General features: G+C 40.7%; 1 protein-coding gene across 2 annotated transcripts in view; it reads left to right on the top strand.

The window, feature by feature from the left end:
• Positions 1-592: 592 nt before the first annotated feature.
• The window catches only part of Tmem161b (transmembrane protein 161B), a 78,795-nt gene continuing 61,814 nt past the window's right edge, over positions 593-17,573 (top strand). The window contains exon 1 of one of the 2 annotated variants that reach the window (XM_052159718.1): positions 593-739. In XM_052159718.1, coding sequence (XP_052015678.1) covers positions 597-739 — 143 coding nt within the window. In that variant the 5' untranslated portion in view covers positions 593-596. The remainder of the gene's footprint in view (positions 740-17,573) is intronic. The other variant, XM_052159719.1, reaches the window with a different exon arrangement.

Raw genomic sequence — 17,573 nt, 5'->3', positions numbered from 1 at the left:
TGTATATGTATGTATAGGAGAATGTTATAATGCCCTTTTTGTTCATATTGGTATTGAGTAGGTAGGAAGTGTCCGTACTGAATTTTCTTCTTAGTTCCTCTGCTCTTGGTAGATATCCTCTGAAGAGCAGAAGAAATTCTAAAGGTCACATTCCATTGACCTAAGAAAGGAGGGTGCTTGGACAGCATGAATTTTTACTGAGATTCCAGGGTACTGCGTAAGGAAAGCGGACTGAAGGGAGGCTGGCTGAGCTAAACAATTTCTGAGTGATCTCAGCCTAGAATGTTCTTTACTCTCACTAAACCGACCGAGTCTACACCCACTCAGCTGACCCTCGCTCCCACAGACCTATGACGAGCTCCTGCGTAAAGTACAGTTACCTACCTAGGAATCCTGCGGGGCACGGCACCCGGCCCCGCCCCGCCCTGCCACGCCCACCTACCTGTGCGCCTGCGCCCCTGCGTTCTCAAGGTCAGCCCCGCCCCGCGCCCTAGCCTCACACCCACGGAAGTAGCTTTAGAGGACGCCTTGCGTCTCCTCCTCTCTGCGTGGCGTGGGGTCGCGGGCGGTCAGGAGAGGGAGGGACTTCCTCTCCCATGCGGGCAGGACTTCCGGCCGAGCCGGAAGACCTTTTCCCTCGCGGTTTAGAGAGATCCGTTTTGCAGAACCTGGAGGGGAGATTCTTTACGGTACCGGGGACTCAAGAGTGTCTGTCCCACGACCTGTTCTTGGCGTTATGGTGAGTCTTGTGAGGACCAGAGTGACAGCCTTCAGGAGGAAAGGGCGGAGAGGTCAGGCTGTGAAAGGAGCCAGTTGATGTCCCTGCTCGGAATGGAACCTGCTGGAGTGTTGGTTGAACCACCGGCGGGACCCCCACCTGCCCAGAGCGCGCGCGCGCGTGCGCGGCCGCCGCAGGGGCTCCCGTCCGCCGGGGGGCGGCGGGGTCGCGAGGGGCGTGTCCGTCCGCGTGCCCAGCCTGAGTAGCCTGCCATCGCTGTGGCCCGTGGCGCCAGGTGGCCCGCAGATGACCTTGTTCAGCTCGCCGCCTTGTCCCCGCCACCTTTCCCAGCTGCAGGCTTTTGGCTGAGAATTTAAGGACACAGAAGTACCTTTTGAACACTTGCCTGTCTCCTTGGAGACCAGCAACGCCAAGGCACTTAAGACAAGACTGGCTGCTCTTAACCCTCAACTATTGCCGAACTTAGATCAGTGTCACTTTTAAAGAAAATGTCCAGGTTGAGTCCCAACAGATTTAACCTGAAAGGAAAATTTGTAATTTCCTGTTGTAAGTTTCTATCAGGCATGTTACTTGCAAGTAAGTGTCTTAAAGGCTAGGTGAGAAGGAATTCGTAGAAATTAGTGTGAGAAGGGTGGAGGGAAAGGAGTAACAAGGGTGTTTTACTGTCATTCTGAGAGTTCCGTGCTGTTTTAGGCTTAAAGAAGGACAAAGTTCAGGGACTTGTACAAAGAACATCTTAAATCAACTTTAGATAAGAAGCCGTGGGTGCTGACTGATCACACGGTTCAGAAGTTAATTTATGAAATGGATGGGATCTTGAAACATTTAGTTTGGCTTTGTTGTAGGAATATGGGAGGACGGCAAGCGGTTGTGTAGGGGGTGGTAACGGCACTCAACTGTTTTCTGGAACATAAAAGGATTTTAAAAAGATAGGCAGTTTCCGAGATCCCAGGGTCTGGTAAAGTTGAACAGGCAATAACCTTAATGAAAGATTTCAAACCATCTGCAGAGACTTCTAACTTGGGTTCGAGCTTCAGTTGACTGTGCTGCGGCCTTTTTGTGTAGGCCACACTGCCCAATGAATCAGAGATCTGTCTGCGTCAGCCTCCCAAGTGCTGGGATCAAAGGCGTGTGCCGCTACCAGTTTGGCCATGCCCCTTTTTTTTCCAGGATCAAATATTGCTAGTTTTACCTATAGTGTATGGTGATTTTAGCAGGACTTACTGGAGAATAAACTCACGTGGTTCCAGTTGCCTGCTACCAGGTGACTTAGGTTTCCTTTCATGTTTTGCACCTCTGAACAGGATGGCTTACACTCCATAAGGGAGTTCTGTTCTCATTTGGGTTAATGAAATTAGAGAGGGAACATTAGAACTGGAAGGAATTAAAGTCTAGCAACCTCCCCATCTCTTCAAATTTTACAGAAGGAAGAATGTGTAGTCTAGGAGTAGGCAGTGATACACCTGAGGTGATGTCTACTAAACTTGGTCTTGTCTAGAAAGTTGGCGTTAGTGTGTATATAAAATGATTAACATGATAGTCACAGAGAAGCAGCATTCGAATGTGTTCTCTGTATTCTGAGATCCATAGAACCACCCTGGCAGTGCTAAGGAAGTAGGTGTATTTTCAGCTTATCTCATGGTGGCATTTCAGTGTGGGGCCTGGTAGTTAGCTGTCTCCATTGTGACATTGATCTGTCTTGTTTTTGAGTTATTTACTTGACTAAAGTTGTTCACCTCTATGAAATGGATGTTTGTGTATGTAATTGCAGTCAGTGCTTGGAATCATTAAAAACTAAAGCAAGGATGGTCTGACTTTAGGCCGAGCTTGGTTGAATTAACCGTTTCTTTTGAGTTGTGAACCATACAGTGAGAAGAGCACTCAATAGACGTGGACTCTCAAGACCCAGATTCTGCTCATTAGTTTACTCACATGAATTTGGTAAGAGTCTGAACTCTCACCAGAAAGTTCAAAATTCTGGACAAAAGTAGAATTAGCTTTAGTCATCTTCTGATTCTTTACATCCAGAGACTTAGAACCTTGTTTCATGATAAATACATGATTAAGATTTAGTCTGGTACAGAGACTTGATGTGCCTGGGTTGGGGGATACTCAGGGGGCCCCACCTGCTCATGGGTGGGGGGCGAGAAGGATTGTGGGAGGGGGGCAGTGAGTGGGATGTAAAGTGAATAAGTAGAAAAGATTTAATATGGTTTTCTTGCCCCTTTTGTTCCTTTTTTTAATCATTCATATATATTTATACACACACACATCATATGGGTAGTCTGAGAATCCTTGTATATTAGGATTAGGCCAGGTATTTCACTACTGTCTTATATCCCAAATACTCACAGTGGATATTTTGGATTTACTGATGTTTAATTGCTTATAAATTTCTTCTGCCCTCTCATTCTCTGATCTGGCATGTAGCCTCAAATTTTAGAGATATGCTGTGTATGTCAGGTTCGTGTACTGTGAGCAAACGGAAGTAGGTTTGTGATATAGACCAAAAATACTGAGCTTTCTGAATTATTTGCTTTCAGTTTATGAAAATATTTGGTAGAAAATGTACTGTAGGCATACTAATTCTGTTCCACTTTGTGTTGTGATGGGAATCCTGCATTGATGTTGATTTATGAGAGAACAGTGGCACAATTAGAGCAGCATTTTGAGTTACAGGTCCCTGGTGGCTTGTTTAGTCAATGTAGCAGTTTAATAATTTGCTGCTGTTAGTTGTGGGAGACAGAAAGCTTTGCTGTTGTCAGAGTTGGTGAGGAGCAGTGCTGGGAAGAGACACTGTGGAGTGTGTTGTGAGAGAAGCACACATAGTATACTTAAAGAGTCCAGGCCAGTGAGTGGATTGTAAGCTGGGGCATCATGGAAAAGCTGACATTAGTGAACTTGGGAAGAGTGTTTCCCAAGAGTTTCCTTAAGAATCTGGGCATGTGGTGCATGCCTTAAATCCTAGCTTGGGATCTGTGAGTCCGAGGCTAGCCTCATATACAATGAATCTTGTGCTATTCAGAGAATAAAATACCTATGATTCTTGGTTAAATAAAAATGTGTATTTGGATCCCATTATTGAGTATTAAAATTTCAGAATCTTTGCTTGCTTATTTGTTTGTTTTTGGAAACAGGTGCTTAACTCAGTAGCTCAGGCTAGCCTTTAACTCAGTAGCTCAGGCTAGCCTTTAACTCAGTAGCTCAGACTAGCCTTTAACTCAGTAGCTCAGGCTAGCCTTTAACTCCCTGCTTTCCTGCTTCAGCCTTCCAAATGCTGGGATTATTGTATGAGCTATCATTCCCAACTCTGAATTTTGTTTTTAAAAAAATTCTGTAGTTAAGTCTGAAACAAGTGGTCTTCGAACCATTCTTAGAGGAAAATGGAAGGCTAAGAATGGGGGGAGGGGATATTTATTAGAAGTTCTTTTGCATTTGAATGAAAATCAATCATTTTGAAGATTCTAAGAAGGTTTTTAACATTGAATGTGTAGTAGCAGAGATCTGAGTTTCTTGTGGAGTTTTCTGATTTCCCTTTCCTGAGATTCTTTGCTCTTTTTCCTTCAAGAGGCCTAATAAATCTATGTTAGAGATTTTGTGTTTCTCCAGTTAGTTAAGCTTGTGCCTGAGCACATTTGCTGAAACAAACATTTGTAAACTACCTTCCACGTTTTTGCTTGTTTGATTCTATTTTCATTGCTAATGACATAGTATGGATTTTGTTCACAGTTCTGGTCCAAAGAGACTTTATCTAGTTGATGGCTTTGCCATCAGTGAAATGTTTCAGCAAATGGCAAGAGGAGGGGTGCATGTGAGAGCGTGTGTCCATTCTTTCTTTTTTCTATTTAACTATAGGAACTCTACTATGATGATCTTGTGGAATTTTGTCACATTCCAATGGCAATACCCTGAAACATAAGTTAGGTGAAGTTTCTACCCTTCTAATCCAATGGGTTTAAACCCTAGTGTGAGTTTCAGAGAGGACAAGCCGTAGTTTACCTTTCTGCTCTGGAAGTATGTGAAACAAACCAAAAAAGCAACTTTCTGGTCCCTGTGAAGTGGATATTCTGTTGGCTTGGCTGAAATGACTGTGCCCTTTGTTTTACCAGACAACTGTTTAAAAAGCCCTATTATTTCAGATATACTTGTTCACTCATTCACTGTTTTTTAACATTGATAGGCCAAGGATATAACTGCTTATAAAACAAACATCTGTGCTTTTTGGAGCTTTTTTCCATTAGGAGAGGCTGACTGCTATTCCTGTAGTGAAAGAGACAGGCTGCTAGGCATGGTAAGTGAAACAAGGCAGAGGGGGAGAAAATGATGATGGTGGTCATAAGCTGTAGCCAGGGGACTCAAAAATAATCTGACTGGCCCATATGTGTACGAATTCACCAACTACATTTTAAACAGTTGTAATACACTGAAAAACAGTCACAAAACTGACATTGTGGTTAGCTGTATCAGACTTCCAACAAAATTATTACGTTTTCAGTGAACATGATGATAATAAACACTTATTTTTAAGCATGTAGGTGATGTTTATTACATAGATTGTAGTTTTCCATCACATACTGAGAAGAAGTGAAGGCTGTGCCATTTGTAGGTCTGGTACAGGGCCAGGCAGGGTGTTGGTCCCTGGGAACTGCAGTAACAGACAGTTGTTGCCCATATGTGGATGTGCTGAACCAGTCAGAACTGCGAGAGCAGCAAGTGCTTTTAACTACTGGACATCTCTCTAGTCCCTTGAAGTTTTTCTTAGCCAATTAATTGTTAATTAAGCTTTATGTGTATTGTTGTCTTGCCTGCATGTATGTGTATGCAGTGCCTGAAGAGAACATGAAAGGGGTCAGACTTCCTGGAACTGGAGTTACGGATGGTTATTAGTAGTCGCATAGGTGCTAGGAAATGAACCTGGTTCCTATGGAAAAATAGCCACTGCTCATAACTGCTGAGCCATCTCTCCAGACCCTAAAGGTATATATTTTTTAAAGAGAAGCTTTAAATTATGTGCATAAGTTTCTGTTGTTCTACATGCCTCTCCATTATCTGTAACTTTTACCAGAGTGATATTATTTTTTAAAATAATATATTTTCTTTCATTGAGAATTTTATAGTGTATTTTGGTCATACTTTTTGTGGGTTTGGATAAATAGATTTTTTTTATGTACACCCATCATTACTACCCTGAAATCACTCTTCCTCTTTCCCATCCTTTGGCATCCACTGATCCCTTTCACTATAATCAAGACTTTCCAGAACGTAATATAATTGGACCCATGCAATAATATAACTGTTGCGGATTGGCTTCTACTTTGTAATATTTAAGGTAACCCCCCTCCCCCGTGTCTTTGTGTCTTGATAGTTTTCTTCTTCCTTTCCTATTGTGTTTCCTACCCTCCTCCTTCATTTATTGTAAGACAGAGCCAGGACCTATACTTGGCAGTCAGTGGTTCTTGGATTGCAGGGGATGTGCTATGTGACAAAATTTGTCCTGGGGAGATGCAATGCACATGTCTTCTCTTCCAGATAGGGAGCCCATGACAGACCTAAGTAAGATACCACCAAAGTCAAGTTGATGTGTTCTGTAGGGTAACTTAAAAGGAAATGGGTAAGGAGTTACTTATAGCAGCAGAAATGACTCAGACATCTGTACCACCGTATTGCTTACCCCACTCCACCCAACACACACCTAGCACAGGTAACAGCTGACAACGCTGGGAACCATGAGCACACTGGCCAGCCTAAAGGGAGCTCAGCAGGCTGGAGAGGCTTCTTTCCAGCTGCGTCCACTGGAGACCCCTTCCAGGCAGCTTGGCTGCTTTGTGCTTCCTCTTCAGCTTTTGTGGTCTCAAGTGTTCTTTGCAGTGTCCCTGGGCTGGTCTGAGTCTTTGTCACAGCCTGGCTTCTTTCTGTCCAGGGTGACTCTCAGCTTTACTTGCTTACTCTGGCAGGGAAGGCACTAGGGAATGTGATTAGTTTCAGGGTCTTACAGAACCTATTTTAAGTTCTTTACCTTCCTATTTAAAAAAGCTTTCCTTTTTGGATGGAATGTTTTCATCTCTAAGGGAACTATTACCCAACCAGGTAGACCTCTGTGGGGCTGGAAAGCTATGCATCAGGGAGCAAGATGTAAACTGCTCTGGAGGAAGAGTAAAGTCTAGACGTGTCCAAATCCTGAGACTGGGAGGAGTCGGGCTGTTTTCCTCCTTCACCTGGGCCTGCATGTTATCACATGTGAGCCCTAAGACCCCTACCTCTGCTGCCCTTGAAGTAGTCACATAGCGTGGTTGCCAGGTTTCTGGTTAACCTTCCTCTCTCCTCATCCAGCAAGCACTTGGAATTCCTCTTCATCCAGATGAGGCCTTCCCAGCACCTTGAGTCCCAGCCAATAATGATATGCACTCATCCCCAATCCTCCTCATCCCCAGTAAAGAAAGCTGTTTCACTCAAAACCATCTCCAGAGAAGGCTGTTTCTCCTGTACATACACAAGCTGAGATCCTCTCTGACTCCCCTTGCCTGGCTAAGCTTCATTCCTTCTAGTCCAGCCTGGTGCTCAACGTCTAGATATCCCCAGGGAGAAGCAGACCTGGGCCTGCAGACCACCATGCTCAGATTGACTTAATTAAAAAACAAACAAACAAACAAAAAAAAACAAAAAAACAAAAAAAAACTGTTGGTGTTTTTTTTTAAAAAATATAAGTTTATAAGTGGTTTGCCTGCCTGTATGTCTGTGTACCATATGCATGCCTGGTCAGAAGAGGACCTCTGATTCCTAGGATTGGAATTACAGACAGTTGTAAACCGCTGTGTGTGGGTGCTGGGAGTCAAACTTTGGTCCTCTGGAGGAGTAGCCAGAGCTCTTAAGTACTGAGCCATCTTTCCAGTCCCCTCAACTAATTTTCTAATGAATGGACTTTGCCTTATTGATAGGTCTAGAAAGCCAGTGCCATACCTAAGGTCAACCAAGTTGTCTCCTGTGTTTTCTTTATAGGGGCTCTTTTAAGTTCTTTGTTTTATGTGTAAAGCTATGATCAGTTTTAAATATAATTTTGAAAGATTGTTCATTTTTCATTGTGAATATTCAGTTGTTCCAACGTCATATTTTCTTGGATAAGACTGACTTTTCTCCCTATTTTTTTTTTTTTGATATTATTGTCTGTCAAGGTTGAATTAACTCTATTTTGTGAGCATATATCTGGCTTCTCTATTTTATTGTAGTGATTGATTTGCCCTTTTGTCATACTACAGTTTTGATACTATAGCTTTATAATCTTCATCTTTTCATGTCAGTCTTCCAACTTTGTTTTCTTTCAATATTTTGTTTTCTATCCTAGCTCTTTTAACCTGTCGTTATAAATTTTGGGATCATTCTTTAAATTTAGAATAATTTTCTGTGGTTTTAAAGATTTATTATTTATAACTGTGTATCTCTGTGAGTATGTACACTTGAGTGCAGGTGTCTAAGGAAGTTGGCATTAGAGTCCCTTGTAGCTAACCTTAGAGGCAGTGTGGTCTGTCTGAAGTCTATGTTGGGAACCCACATTTTGGTAAGAACAGTATATGCTCATGTGCGCGAAGCCACCATCCAGCCTTTCTTCCATGATTTTAATTGGTGTTAAATTGGTATACAGCCTGCTGAAAAGGATCCATGTCATGGAAATATTAAGTCTTGCTTTCTGTGAACCTGAGCATGATGTATCTCCTGTTTATTTACCCTTTGCTTTTGATTATTAGAGTCTTTCCATTTTCCTCATCAGATCTTGCTTATATATTTTCTCTTTCTATTTTTAAACCTGGGAGCATCTCACACTGTAGTCCTGGCTGGCTTGGTGCTTTTTATGGAGACCGGGTTGATGTACAGTTGGATGACAGGTTGTGATCAACTTTGTTATCTCAGGGAGTAGGCAATCTCCTTCCTGTGAAACAGATCACCTACAGAGAGGGTGTTCTTACCTCAATTAAAATAAAGTTTCTTAGGAAACATTAAAATTGTTCCTTTCCTCTCTTAATCTTATAGTTTATTCTCTTCCTACTTTTTCTCATGTGCTGGGATTGGTGTATGTCACCATACCTAGCTGAATCTTCTTAGACGTTTATTTAAATATTTCACTTTATTTTGGATGCTGATGTAAAAATGCTGTTCTTTTATTTGAACCTGAAGAACAAGGCAGAGACTTTTCTGTTATAACTGTGTCTCTGTGAATATGTAACTGTGTGTCTCTGTGAGTATGTAACTGTGTGTCTCTGTGAGTATGTAACTGTGTGTCTCTGTGAGTATATAACTGTGTGTCTCTGTGAGTATGTAACTGTGTGTCTCTGAGTATGTAACTGTGTGTCTCTGTGAGTATGTAACTGTGTGTCTCTGTGAGTATGTAACTGTGCCTCTGTGAGTATGTAACTGTGTGTCTCTGTGAGTATGTAACTGTGTGTCTCTGTGAGTATGTAACTGTGTGTCTCTGTGAGTATGTAACTGTGTCTCTGTGAGTATGTAACTGTGTGCCTCTGTGAGTATGTAACTGTGTGTCTCTGTGAGTATGTAACTGTGTGTCTCTGTGAGAATGTGCCTTGGCTTTTCATGCTAGGCAATGTTCTACAGCTGTGATAAATCTTCAGCTACAATGACCATTTTTAAAAGCAGGGTCTTGTTCTAATAATGGAATGAGGACATTGTTTTTTATATTAGATTATATTCTGCAGCCTTGCTTTATACTCACTTTTGAATCCACAGTATGTCATATTAGTGCTCTGCCTCATAGAGTTCTGAGAAAATACACCCCAGCCACCAAAAGTCCCAGTTGGACTTTCATAACACTTAAATAAGACAGAAATAGTAATTCTGATATTGGATTATAGGAATATCTTTTGTATTTTTGACATAAAGTATAAGATTTAAGGTAAAAAAAAAATTTGATGTTTGCTAAGAATATTAATTGAGGTAGGAAGGCTCACCCTCTCTGTAGAGGAATTGCTCGATAGGAAGGAGATGCTGCTCTGTGAGAGAGGAAAGCAAGCTGATGGGGGCTGAGTGTTAGCTCACTGTTCACTGAGTGTTAGCTCACTGAGTGTTAGCTCACTACTCACTGGTCTAGACGGTGGATGGAGTGTCACTGACCCCTGATTGCAACCTAGAGCTGTAAGACAAACTGTCCTGTGTTGCTTTGCCCAGGGTTATCACAGCAGCAAGAGTGAAAATAAAGTTTTTAAAAGTTAAAGACTTAAAGCACTATAGATGGGTAAAAATTGAATTTTGCTTGTCATCAGCAACTATAATACCTAAGTGTATTTTTAGCAGTTTAAATATTTATGAAGTAGTTGAGTTCTGGGGTTTTGTTTTGTTTTAACTTCAATTGTACAGATGGAGGCACATAGAGTAACTTGTGCAGTCACAGTGTAAATTCCTTAGTACTTCTTTTGCTTCAACTATATGCAGTTAAAACATTCCTTCATGCCAGAGCATTAATCATTTAGGTGTGGGCATGGGCTTGAAGCTATGCTGGAATGAGTAGGCACTGCTGTAAGCTTTCCATATCACACTTGTTCTAAACATGTGTCACACTTACCCATTTCTTCTTCCCAGGGCTCTCCTCTTCTTTGCACTTGTGATGACTTGCTTATATCTGAAACTTTGCTTCCAAATGAGTTTAAAAAAAAAAAAGAAAAGAAAAAACTATAATCTCTTTGAAAAACTTGCCTTTTCTTCCATATGATCAGTGGATGCAAAGAGCATCTCTCCATGTCACTTCTTTATGACCACTAACTGTTTAATTAGCACAGACTTTTTATTTTTAGAGGAAGCATGGGATATTTTAATGAAGTATTTGTCATCTCAAGGTCATACTTAACATCAAACAGCTGAATTGCAAGAGACGTTAAACAACATTTTAAGTAAATTTATAATTTTATGTCTGGTCACATTCCTGCAGTATGTGTTATCGGTTGATAGTGATAGTATCTTTGCAGCAAATCTTGAGAATAGAGAGGTTTAGCTTATAAGGAAATGTGGTTATTCTGAATGGGCACTGAAAAGGGCAAAAGAAACCCTTGTTCAGTGCAACTGGCTTATCTACAGGAACCTTTAGTGTGTTGTTCTGTTGTGTTTTATGCATTTTATTATAGATTGCCAACAGTTGATGCCTACCAGAACACTTCGCACAATCAGGTTTTCGTTTTACTTCATTTGGCCAGTGCTGAGGGAAGTGTTTGATTCTGAGTTACAACCCTGTATTTATTTTTTAAAGTAAACTTCACATTTTTATCTCTTTGATAAATAGGAACTTTGAAAAATAATAATCTCAGTCATCTGCGTTACCTGTTTGTCCGTGGCACCATGCCTTGCTCTGCTGGTGCTGTGCTCTTTCTTTGCTGACTGCGGCTGTTGGCTCTCCTGCCGTGATCACCTTCTGGGCCACCTTCTGCTCCCTTTCACTGAAGGAAGCCATGCTGGAAGATGGTTTTCCACCAAAGCCACAACTCGATTAGCTCGTTATCTTTAAACATTTTTATCATTCCAGAAGACTTCACCAATATTTATGATGATTTTAAGTAATTAATTTTAAATGGTTCGTATTCTTGAGGCTTGTGGGGTTGTCTGTGTAAATGGATTTATTCTGTCAGTAACACCATTCCTTTCTCTTTAGCCTTATTCAAAAGGGAAACCATGATTTCTTATCTAAGTGTTGCTGTTTGATTTTTGCCACATTGTTTTGTTAATTAGTTCAGGTCAGCATGGAATTCACACTGTCCTTCCTGCTGTCTCAAACTCTTGGTTCCTCTGCCACAGGCTCCCAACTGATGTATGCTACCACGCCTAGTTTTGCATTTATTGTTCTTAAAAATTGTCTTATGCTCTTTAAGACAAAGTAGAAGACTTGGCAGCTGGATTTTGGAAGTAATTGTCAGTGTATTTTTCTGACCATTACAAACACAGGAAAAAGCCTGAAACATTCCATGTACTATAGGTTATGATCTTGAAACACTTTATTATGAAATTCTTTTCTACTATAAATTTTAACATTGCTTATTGAGTGCTTGCATTTTACTTTTATAAATTGTTTATTAGTCATTTTTAGTAGAAGTGTTTGCGGTCCTCAATTTTTATGCCCTCTTTCCCTCTTCCTCCATGTGGACCTCAGGGTGCCCTAGAATGTATCGCTGTAGATAAGGCTGGTCTTGATCCTGTTATCCTGATACAATCTCTCAAGTGTAACTAATACCCTCAAACAGTTTTGTTTCTTTTTTCCCCAGTGCTTAGTGATATCCCTAACTCCTTTCTCATGATACCCACTGATTAGAAAAAAAAATACTGTATCATTTAAAAATATAAATCCAGAAGTCATTTAAGGAGAGAATTTACTAAGTTTCTGCAATAAAGTTAAAAAACCAACCAAATAAATAAATAAAAACAAGTGTGTAAGACTCATTAAGTCCTAAGTCCCTAGAGATGACTAGAACTTTGAGAAAGTTGAGTGCCTGTGTTCTTGTGTGCTGTAGCAGGTGTACCTATGTGGGATGGAGTGTGTGTGGAGCTCTGAAGATTGCTGTGACTTCAGTCTTTCTACTATGTGTGACTTCAGTCTTTCTACCATGTGTGTCCCAGGGATCCAAGTCACATCCTGAGGCTTGGAAGTAAAGCCCTTAACCCACCAAACATGTCAGTGACCCTGGAGATCCTGCATTATCTGTCTGGCTGTCTCTCTGTCTGTTTTAAAGCACTAATTACAATGAGACTGTTGAGTAGTGGGTTAAGTCTAATGCTTTACATTAATTTGCAAATCTTATTTTCCTTTCAGACATGTTATAAATTGTAGCTCATTTTATCCCTTGTTTGCGCAGGACCATTATTACCACTGGCTGAAAACTCCACATCAGAGACTTTGCTGGTGGTGTAGAAGTGTTACATTTTCAAATTTCCATTTGTGTATTTGGTAATTTGGTTAATTGGGATTTGAGATATCATTTGCCATTTATTTTAGAGATAGGAAATGAGTCCAGGAGAGAAAGCTTTTCTAATTGTTGTGTTGCTAGTAACAAAACTATATATACTCTAGTGTATTTAATTATTCAGTGAATTAAAATATTCACCATGAATGCCTTTAATTAATAGTTAACTATGGATATATGTTTAAAGTTTCTCAGCTTTTGTATTTATAACTGAATTTTTATTTTAAATTTGCTTTATGAGCCATTACTAGTATGCTTAATTAACATGGTTGTAATATGTAGCTTGTATAAATGAAAGTATTTGTAACACAAGTAGCCATTACAACTCAAAATAAACAATTTACAATTCACCCAGCACAGGAAGCTCAAGAAGGAGGAGGACTTAAGTGAGGGTGCTATGGTTCTTCTGAAAAAGGAAACAAAATACTCACAGGAGCAATAAAGGAGGCAATGTGTGGAGCAGAGTCTGAAGTAAAGGCTACCCAGGGAATGCCCTACCTGGGGATTCATCCTATAAATAGTCACCAAACCCCAACACTACGATGAGAAGCCTGAACCAAAAGGAGCATGCCATGGCTGTCTTCAGAGGGGCCCTGCCAGAGCCTTACAAATACAGAGACAGAAACTAGCAACCAACTATTGGACTGATTTTGGGATCCCCAACAGAGGATCTGGAGGGTGATCCAGAGGAGCTGAAGGGGTTTATAGCCCCATGGGAAGAACAATGACTTAGGACACCAAACACCCAAGACTCCCAGGGACTGAACCATCAACCAAGGGGCACACATGGTTCCAGCTAAAAATGTGGCAGAGGAATGCCTTGTTGGGCATCAGTGGGAGGAGTGGTCTTTGGTCAGGTAAAGGCTCAATAGAGGCCCCAACAAAGGGAACCGGACTGGGGGTGGGGGTAGAGGGGAGGTGGGAATGTGTCGGGTAGAGGCATATATATGGAGGCAGGGGATGTGAGGATGGGTAGGGAATTGTTGGGAAGGGGGGGCTTTTGGGAGGGGGGAAATTGGGAAAGGTTTTACCATTGGCAATGTAAATGAAGAAGATACTCAATAAAAAAAAATTTAAAAAAATTACAAAAAAACCCTCAAAACAGATAGCCATTACATCAAATTGGGATGGTTATCTCATGCCTTGCCTTTGGGGGCATAGAGAGCATGATATATTGGTTTTCTTAGTAAGGGGCACTACTTTTTCATAAAGAAAAGAATATTTTTTTCTTTATGTTAAAGTTCAGTGCTTCTTTGTACAGTGCCTATAATTAAACAGTGTGTTAAGTTTATCCTTTGTCCTTTATTTTATCAAGAAGTAAATATTAACTTTGTGGTATTAAAACTACTGTGGTAGCTTCCTGGAAGTGGAGGTTGGGGTGAGGTGAACGAAATGAGGACAGTTTTAGTGGCTGAGATCCTCCACCAGTCATCAGTCAGAGTTGAGCGTCGCAGTGGGTACTCGAGGTGGACTTACTGGGTTTAGGTAGAAACTTACCAAAGGCTTCAGAGAAAAAGTGTTAACTGAGTTAGAATTATTTTGGATAAGATCATTTGTAAAAATCAAATGTGTATTGCTTTCAGCAGATAGCTTCATTGAGTATAGACCTATAGAATTTTGTGCAATGTCAGAAAACATTCCTACAATTAAGAAGAATGGAAGAATATAGGATGGCTTTTGCACGGAGCCTTTTCTGTAACTTTTCAGAACTTCGATGAAACATTTATTCATGTCTTAGCTAGAGATGAAGTGATTAACATCTTCCAAGATACTTGGTTCATTGGCAATGTTTATATGACTACTGTATGCTTTATATGTGGTATTGCATAATTTATTCAACTGCTATAACTGGGAAATTATCTTTTAAAGTAAACAACTATTAATTTCAATACCAGTCAGCTAGAATAGCTTATAAATGGTATTTAGTTAGTATGTATCTTTATCTTTGCTTTTTTTTTTTTTTTTTTTTTTTTTTTTGGGTTTTTCGAGACAGAGTTTCTCTGTGTAGCCCTGGCTGTCCTGGAACTCACTCTGTAGACCAAGCTGGCATCGAACTCAGAAATCGACCTGCCTCTGCCTCCCAAGTGCTGGGATTAAAGGCCTATGCCACCACTTCCTGGCTTTTTGCTCTATTTTTTAAACTCGTTTGCTTTGTCAACTTATTTTGAAGAAAAAGTCTTCTGTTATTTCTTAATTTAATCAGTTTTCCTGGATGTTTTTATTATCTTAACCAAAAACTAAAGAGCTGCTGGGATTGAATACAAGCTATCAATTGTATGTACTCTGTTGCTTCATAGGTTTCATTCTTAAAGAAAATGAACTTATGTGTAGGCATTTTCTTGAGAATTTATACTTTTAAGCATCACTTTTAATAATGTTTTTAGAATGTTTTGCCACTGGGCACTAGAGAGATGATTCAGTGGTTCAGAACACCAACTGCTCTTCCAAGGGATGTGGGTTCAGTTCCCAGCACCCACTTGGCAGCTCATTTCTGTTTGTAACTCCAGTTCAGGGAATCTGCCACCCTCGCATAAACATAAACACAGGCAAAACACCAGCGCACAATAATCTTTTAAAAAATAGCATTGGGTTACAATTTAAAACTTATGTATGTGTTTGTGTGTGGATGGCTATGTTCCCATGAGTTCAGGGTCCTGAAGAAGCCAAAAGTGCTGGCTGCCTTTGGAGCAGCACTACTGGCCAAGTTGTGAGCTTCCTGGAATCGGTCTCGGTCTCCGAGCAGAGCTGAGATCCTTCACAAGAGAGGTGTGAACTCTGGGTGGGTTGTTTGTTTGTTTGATTTGTTTCTTAATCTGGGGTCTCTGTGTAGCCCTGGCTGTTCTGGAACTCCTATGTAAACTAGGCTGGCCTTGAACTCGTGGCCCCGGCTCCTGGGAGGGAGGGTAAAGGTGTAGACTGTTAGTATGTGCTCTCTCTCCAATTGTTAAGCTCTCTCTCCAAGCCAGCACTTCAGTTTTAAAATACTGTAACTTTTTCCTTGCATTAGAAAAGAGCAGTAGAATTTATGTATGTGCTTTTTAAATAAATTAAAAAGTGTTTTGTCAATGAAACATTGATACTACCAAACTAAAGAGATCTGTAAACATTTCAACCAAATTTCATTGGTTAAGAGCACTGAATGTTCTTTCCAGAGGACCTGGGCTAATTCCCAGCACCCACATGGCAGCTAACAACTGTCTTTAATGCTAAGATCTGACACCTTCACCCAGACAAACATGCAGGCAATTACCAATGCACATAAAAATAAAAATTTTAAAAACTTATCTTTGAGTTCAACTCATAGTTGATATAATGGTTCTATTTGTAGGAATGCATTGAACATTATGATGTAGTTATAGCAGACGATAGTTAACTATCTGCTATTTGATATGAATTCATAAGTCATTCAATGAATCAGTATTAAATATCGATTGCTAAACTTACGTTTTAGCTGCTTGCCTTTTTTATTAGGTATTTGCTTTATGTACATTTCAAATGTTATTCCCTTTCTTTGTTACCCTTCCGAAAACCCCCATCCCATCCCCCTCCTCCTGCTTACCAACCCCTCCTTCCACTTTCCTGACCTGGCGTTCCCCTACACTGGGGCATCGAACCTTCACAGGACCAATGGCCTCTTCTCTCTTTTCTTTTTTGATATTTTGAGACAGGGTTTCTCTGTGTAGCCCTGGCTGTCCTGGAACTCACTCTGTAGACCAGGCTGGCCTTGAACTCAGAAATCTGCTTGCTTCTGCCTCCCAAATGCTGGGATTAAAGGCACGCACCACCACTGCTTGGCTGCCTCTTCTCTCATTGATGTCAGATAAGGCTGTCCTCTGCTACATATGTAGCTGGAGGTCCTTCCATGTGTATTCTTTGGTTGGTGGTTTTGTCCCTGGGAGCTCTGGGGGTACTGGTTGGCTCATATTGCTGTTTACTATAGGGCTGCAAACTCCTTCAGCTCCTTGGGTCCTTTCTTTAGCTCCTCCACTGGGGACCCTGTTCTCAGTCCATTGGTTGGCTAAGAAGGACCAAAGTATCCACACTTTGTTCTTCCATCTTCTTGAGGTTCATGTGGTCTGTGAATTGTATCTTGAGTATTCCAAGCTTCTGGCTTAGTATCCACTTATCAGTGAGTGCATACTATGTGTGTTCTTTTGTGATTGGGTTACCTCACTCAGGATGATATTTTCTAGTTCCACCCATTTGTCTAAGAATTTCATGAATTCATTGTTTTTAATAGCTGAGTAGTATTCTATTGTATAAATATACCACATTGTCTGTATCCATTCCTCTGTTGAGGGACATCTGGGTTGTTTCCAGCTTCTGGCTATGATAAATAAGGCTGCTATGAACATAGGGCATCATGTGTCCTTATTACATGTTGGAGCATTTTTCTGGTTATATGGCCAGGAGTGGTATAGCTGGGTCCTATGTCCAGTTTTCTGAGGAACCACTGGACTGATTTCCAAAGTGGTTTTGCCAGCGTGCAATCCTTTTTATCATTATAGAAAAAGCATTTATTTGTGGGAGACAGATGTGTTACTGAGATCAGAGGATAGTTTATAGAGTAGTCTCTCCTTCAGGCATTAAACTTAGGTCATAGAGCCTGGCTACAAGCTCCTGTACTCACTGAGTCATTTTGCTGGCTCTCTTCAGTTACTTTACTACAAAATTTATTCTATTATTCTTATTTACTAGAAAAGACATGTTTTAAACAATCCTGTTTACTGTGCTACTAATATCTGACTCTAGGCAGGGATAGCTCATATAATCAATACTGTGGTGCTAGAGATGGCTCATGACAATGACTTATCTGTTTATGGTTCTTTTATGTTGCTTTTCCCAGTTTTGAAGTATATAGAGGATTTCGCTTTTGGATTAAGTCTAAA

This window comes from Apodemus sylvaticus, chromosome 16, assembly GCF_947179515.1.
Source record: "Apodemus sylvaticus chromosome 16, mApoSyl1.1, whole genome shotgun sequence".
Taxonomy (NCBI): Eukaryota; Metazoa; Chordata; class Mammalia; order Rodentia; family Muridae; genus Apodemus; species Apodemus sylvaticus.
This window is presented reverse-complemented; position numbering and strand designations above follow the sequence as displayed.